General features: G+C 58.3%; 1 protein-coding gene across 7 annotated transcripts in view; it reads left to right on the top strand.

Annotated features, from left to right (window-relative positions):
* The window catches only part of INPP5J (inositol polyphosphate-5-phosphatase J), a 19,505-nt gene that overhangs the window by 335 nt on the left and 13,114 nt on the right, over nucleotides 1–6,056 (top strand). For 2 of the 7 annotated variants that reach the window (XM_017746524.1, XM_017746527.1), the window contains exons 2-12: nucleotides 1,428–1,707; nucleotides 2,134–2,250; nucleotides 2,322–2,497; nucleotides 3,019–3,130; nucleotides 3,234–3,299; nucleotides 3,535–3,644; nucleotides 3,940–4,129; nucleotides 4,345–4,482; nucleotides 4,834–4,926; nucleotides 5,153–5,257; nucleotides 5,389–6,054. In XM_017746524.1, coding sequence (XP_017602013.1) covers nucleotides 1,428–1,707; nucleotides 2,134–2,250; nucleotides 2,322–2,497; nucleotides 3,019–3,130; nucleotides 3,234–3,299; nucleotides 3,535–3,644; nucleotides 3,940–4,129; nucleotides 4,345–4,482; nucleotides 4,834–4,926; nucleotides 5,153–5,257; nucleotides 5,389–6,009 — 2,008 coding nt within the window. In that variant the 3' untranslated portion in view covers nucleotides 6,010–6,054. Of the gene's footprint in view, nucleotides 1–1,427; nucleotides 1,708–2,133; nucleotides 2,251–2,321; nucleotides 2,498–3,018; nucleotides 3,131–3,233; nucleotides 3,300–3,534; nucleotides 3,645–3,939; nucleotides 4,130–4,344; nucleotides 4,483–4,833; nucleotides 4,927–5,152; nucleotides 5,258–5,356; nucleotides 6,055–6,056 lie in introns of those variants that run through there. The other 5 variants (XM_017746528.1, XM_017746529.1, XM_017746526.1 and 2 more) reach the window with 5 other exon arrangements.

Raw genomic sequence — 6,056 nt, 5'->3', positions numbered from 1 at the left:
CTCTGGCAAATCCCCTTTTTGGGGAATCCCCAGAGCTCTGGCAGACAAGGAATGGAAGCTTCAGCCTCCCATGGGGCATGGGGAGTAGGGAGGAGTGTGCATCACAAATGATAGCATATCAGAAAAGGGGATGGAGAATCAGCTCCTGGTAGAATGGGAGTGCTGAGAGGAACTGAAACCCTTGAGTACTGATTAGACTTGAATCCTCATCAAGCCTGAGGCTGCCTATGCTGGGCCAGGTGAGCCCTGCTCTTGCTGTGAGCCGTGGTGGTCCTTGGGTCAGGTCTGTCAAGGCAATTGACTCGCCTGGCTAAGTCCTCTGGGAGCATTCTCCTCTCTGCTTTTGCATGTGGCATGCAGGCCTCAAGGGCATAGATCTGCTGTTCTCCCGTGGCTGGATTGGCTCCATGCCCCTGGTACATAGACCTGCTGGCAGGGCAGTGCCACAGCACTGTGGTGAGGCTGGTGAGGTGAGGGTGGCTGTCCCTCAAGGACTGCAGTGGTATGTGAATTCCTGCTAAGGCTAGGGATGTGTGGTCCTTGCACAGGGAGCAGGAAGCAGCCTCTGCCTATAGATGTGAGGTGGAAGAGCTGGATCTGCCTCCAGGACTGCCCCAGAGCTCCCAGCCACAGGAGCATAGTGGTGTAAGGGCTGAGGCTGCCAGGGCTATGATGCTGTGTTGGAGCCAGCCTCCCAGTCCCCTCAGACTTGCAGGCCAGTGGAATGAGTTTGTGTGGGCTGCAGAGATCAACCTGAGCTGCATGGATAGGGTGAGGGGTGTAGCTGACAGTGAGGGATCTGCTGGGACCATGTTCTGGCCCGGGCAAGGTGTCCTGCTTACTCCTCGCTTCCTGGCATTTTTGCCTGGCTGCGTCCTTCCTTGGACCTGTGTCTTTGTGCTCCAAGCACTCGATATTTTTGGGCAAGACATTTCCTGATTGTGCTGCTCTCTATGGATGTTTTTCCCTCTCTTCATTAATTGCTGAGCTGGGAGGAGCACTATTAACTTTCTGGTTGCTGCTGCTCCGAGCTGCATTGCTCAAATACATCTGGACGCTTGGTGCTGGTGGGACATGACCTCTCTGTAGAGACTAATTTGACTGAAAGGCCCCGTAAGCCCTCTTCCACCTTGAGATGGGCTTCAGGCTTCTGCTCAACCCTGTGCAGCTTAACTGCTTCTGCTTTAGAAAGGGCCAAGGCCTCCTGGATTCAGGGCCACTTGTGCCTCCTGCCAGCACATGGCCCAGAATCACCGGAGCAAAGACATGGCTGGTTTGTGCTCTAAAATCAATGTCTTCCCTTGAACTGCCCTTCACACCCTGTCCTGCTGCCCAGCATTGTGCTTTGGCACCTCTCCTGAGTTCTCACTAACTGGGACACAGATGCTTTCCTGGTGTGGCTGAAGGACCTGTACATTTCCTCTCAGGCTGCAGGAGGTAAACTCCAAGATAAACAAGCGCTTGAAGGATGCCCTCTTCACAGATCAGTGGAGCGAACTCTTCATGGATGTGCTCAGCCCCTTCCACTTCATCCTGGTAAGGAGTCCCAAAGGAGCTGGCAGCTGGTGTTCTCTCTGCCTGCCAGGCAGGTGGGACACAGAGACAGAGAGCTGGACTGCAGGATTGAGGGAGGTGCGGTGGGAGAGCTGGCTGGAGAGACAGCCTACAGCCATCCAAGCAGCAGGGACCACTGCTGCATCTCACACAGTGAGTTGTTTGGCTTGTGTCACTCTGCTCCCTTTCCTGTGCTTATGCTTCCTCTCTGGTGCTTTGAGGTGACTTTGTTGCTGACTACATTGAACTACGGTGAGGAGGTGAATGTGGGAACCGGCCTGTGCTGCTGGCAGTAGCCTGCAAGGCTCTGAGCAGGCTCAGCTTCCCCAGTCAGGTTCAGCTCCCCAGGGCATTTGCCTCAGAGCATACGTAAGCCCAGTATCACTGAGGCTCAGGTTTGGCTGTCAGTGTTCAGGAGGGTATGCGCAGATCTCTGAACCAAATGTGCTGTTAGTCACCTGTGGGATGGGGAGGCACATGAAGGGTGGAGGTGCTGCCCCATGGCCTGGAGCAGGGGAAGTTGTCCTGCTGTCCCTAGGCTCTCTGCCATCCTACCTCCAGCCCTTGCTCCCATTCCAGGTCAGCACAGTGCGGATGCAAGGTGTGATCCTGCTGGTGTTTGCCAAGTACTACCACCTGCCCTTCCTGCAGGACATCCAGACAGACTGCACCAGGACAGGGCTGGGGGGATACTGGGTGAGTGTGGCCCTGGGGGGAGATGGCAGGGGGTTGGCTTCCCAAGGAGTCATGGGATCCTCTTGGTGCAGGGCAACAAGGGTGGGGTGAGCGTTCGTCTCTCCATCTTCGGCCACATGGTCTGCTTCCTGAATTGCCACCTGCCAGCACACCTGGAGAAGGCAGAGCAGCGCAAGGAGGATTTTGCCACCATACTGCACATGCAGCAGTTTGAGGGGCCTGTGGCCAACGGCATCCTGGACCATGAGTGCGTACCCCACCACTTTCCTCCCCGGTCTGGGCTCTGCTGCCAGTCCCAGTCCTTGACCACATCCATGTAGGGTCTGGGGTCTGTCCCCTGCATCCCAGCACAGCCTGGAGATCAGGTCTTGCATGCAGAGCTGGCCCAGCATGGACTCAGTGTGGTGGGATAGGTGTTTAGAGGGGTCTTGGTCTCATCACATTCAGGGCTGGTAAGGCAGAGGGGCCAGCACTGTCCTGGTGTCCTGGCTGTGCTGTCTGAATCCAACGGGTGCCTCACTGTGGACATTTTCACCCTCAGGTTCAGCTTGGGGAAGTCTGGCCCATTTGGCTAACGATGCTTGGTCCTACCTGCAGAATCCTGGCGGCTGGCCAGGCTGCCAGCTGAGCACTGACCTGTGCCAGTGTTCCCAAGAGCATCTGGGCTGTGGGATAAGGCTGCCCCTAGGTTGGGGACATCTTATCCCTGCTGTGCTGGCTCTGGTAGCCTCAGCCCTTTCAGTCTGTTGCCCTCACTCCCATCCACAGCCTCGTGTTCTGGTTTGGGGACCTCAATTTCCGCATCGAGAGCCTGGACATCTGCTTTGTGAAGTATGCCATTGACAGCAATGTCCTGAGCCAGCTCTGGGAGAAGGATCAGGTGAGGGACGGGCATGCTGGCAGCCTACACTGGACCCCAAGCAGTGATTGACTCTCCCCAAAACTGCCCATGCAGCTGTGGGACAGGGCATGTCCTCTTGCAGCCCATAGGACAGGAAGGGCCCTGGCTCTCATGTCTCTGGGGAGAGGAAGGGACAGCAGAGTCTCAGGTCAGTTTGGATGGAACTGGGCACACTTCCCTCATCAGTGAGTGAGGAAGAGCTGAGGCATTGAGTCTACAGACTAGCTGCTGGCATAGATGGACAAACCCTGAGAGCTGTGGGAGCTAGCAGGAACGGGATAGGGATGTCACAGTGTGCGAGGGTGGAGAGATCTTGGTGGTGTTTGCAGAGGGGTCTGGCTATGGGGGCTGCTGTGCTCCTTGATGTGCTCTCTTCCCCACAGCTGAACATTGCCAAAAGCACCTGGCCTGTTCTCAGAGGCTTCCAGGAGGGACCCCTGAACTTCCCACCCACTTTCAAGTTTGATGTGGGCACCAACAAGTACGACAGCAGGTAGGAGAGGAGAGCTGGGCATGAGGTGGGGCTGAGAGATGCAGGAGCAGTGGGACTCAGAGCCAGGGTGGGTGCTGGTGTGGATGGGTGAGGAGAGCAGCCATGCTGGGGTGGGCACAGGCTGGACTGGGATGTGATGGCAATGCTGGTACCAGTGCAGGTCTGTCCCTGCAGCTGTGCTGAGCGGAGTGCCAAGATGAGCTGCATCCCCTGCCCACATGTGGTGTAGTGCCGGGGGAGGCAGTTTGGGTCAGAGCCCACTGCCTGGCAAGAGATGCCTCTCTGTGCCCTGCAGTGCCAAGAAGCGAAAACCTGCCTGGACTGACCGCATCCTGTGGAAGATAAAACCTCCCAGCAAGGGGTGGGGCACAGGTGGGCACCGGCCCAGCCAGGGTGTGCTGTCAGTGAGCCAGCTGTGCTACTGCAGTCACATGGAATACACGGTCAGCGACCACAAGCCAGTAGCTGCCATCTTCGCTGTGCAGGTGAGCACTGTCCAGGGCTGCTGGGAACACAGGCAGGACCTGCAGGGCTGGGATGCCCTGCAGGGGCATCTCAGTGTGTGGGGCTTACTTCTGTTTGGCAAGCTCAGCTGCCTTGCCCCTGAGTGGGGCCTTCTGTGGGTATATGCACAGGGGCCCTGGGCAACAAAGGCAGCTCTTTGCCATGCCCTTGCTCACCATGTACCTGTCTCTGACAGTTTGCTTCCAAGGTGGACAAGCCCCAGGTTGAGATTTATGTGGCTGACGAGTGGAGCAGGCCTGAGCAAGCAGTTGTCAGGTACAAGATGGCTGTTGGCTTCCACCGGAGCTCCTGGGACTGGATAGGACTCTACCGGGTAGGGGCTTGGGGGCTGCTGGGGCTGGAGGGAGTGGGGAGCACTGCACAGCACTGTGGGGTCCCTTCTGAGCTACCCCCCACCAGCGAACATGGTGAGGGCATGGAGCTGTGCCCTCCCCCTGGCATCATGACGTGGTCCTGCTTCAGGAGGCTCAGGTCTAGCAGTTCCCTCTTCCTCCTGCTCTGTGGGCCCCACAGGGCCCCAGGGCACACGTGGGGGGGTGCAAGGCAGCTCTGGGTCATCCTGTGTGAGGCAGAGGGGGCTGAGCAAGAGGAGAGTGAAGGGTGATGGTGCCGAGTGGGGCTCACATTGCCCCACTCACCTGCGTTCTCCTATGTATGTGCACAGGTGGGCTTTCGGCACCCTAAAGACTATGTGTCATATGTCTGGGCCAGGAGTGATGAGGGGGAACGCTGCCTGGAGAAGCAGCTGTGTGCACAGGTGAGCTGGGGCCAGCCCTGCTGTCTTGCTGGCACTTCTGCCCCATGGTGCATCCCTTTGTGCCCCTGGATGGGGGAGGCAGACACCTCGTTACTGCTTTGTGCTGAGCCTCAGGCAGGCTCATGGTGTTGGCAGTAGAGATTTGTGCTTTTGGCTGGGGCTGGAGGTGGGGTGGGGAGCACCTCTGTGCCAACCTTGGTGCCCATCAGGTGTCTCTGGGCTGCAGGTGATCTTCTCTGAAGAAGCACTGCCTAAGGGGAATGGCGAGTACATTCTTGGATACTACAGCAACACCTCCAGTAGCATAGCTGGTGTGACTGAGCCCTTCCAGGTAAGCACAGGCAAGAGGTGAGGGGGAGGGGGAATGGGTGTGGGGGAGTCTCTGGATGGGGGAGGTCAGTTGCTGTGGTACCCAACAATCCCCTGTGAGTGTCAGCCAGCAGTGCTGATGCAGGGGTGCAGATCTCCCTACCCAGGTCAGAGGAGGGCAGCAGCTCCACAGACAGCTCAGGCAGCAGCTCAGAAGAGGATGACAGTACACTTGTCCTCCTGGCCCCCAAATCCCGCAGCCCCAGCCCAGGCAAGATGAAACGGCATCGGAGCCGAAGCCCCAGCCTGGCCAAGTTCCAGGGCCTCATCCTGCGGCCATCAAGCCGGGACAGGGGTACAAGCCGCAGTCCCTCACCCCAGAGCCGTCGCAGCCTCCCCAGGAATATCCCTACAATCCATCTGCCACAGGAAGAGCTGGGGTACCATGGAGTCAAAGGCAAGGAGCTGGGACAGGCAGCTGAGAGCCTGGAGGGCAGCTCTTTCTACCAAACTGTGGAGGAGCAAGGTGGCCTTCGGCGTGTCTCTGCTGACAGCCCCCTGGCCAGGGCTGACCCCCGGAACCTAGGCCTGCTGCCCGCACTGCGCCTGGAAATGATTGACCAGGCCCTGGGCCGGCGGTGGGAGAGCGCAGACCAGGGCTATTACCCCTGCCGGAAAATGAGTCCCACCAGCCTTCCAGGCTGTGGCACCTCCCCAAAGGAGGGGCACAACCCCCAGGAACTGGACAGACATAGCTGTGCCATGGGCCACTGATGCAGTGGTTCCTTCCCTCCCCCCCCTACCGGGCCTGCTGGCTGGGT

Source organism: Corvus brachyrhynchos, unplaced genomic scaffold (genome assembly GCF_000691975.1).
Source record: "Corvus brachyrhynchos isolate BGI_N302 unplaced genomic scaffold, ASM69197v1 scaffold19, whole genome shotgun sequence".
In the NCBI taxonomy this organism is placed as follows: Eukaryota; Metazoa; Chordata; class Aves; order Passeriformes; family Corvidae; genus Corvus; species Corvus brachyrhynchos.
The sequence above is the reverse complement of the archived record's forward strand: the minus strand, read 5'-3'. Positions and strand labels throughout refer to the sequence as shown.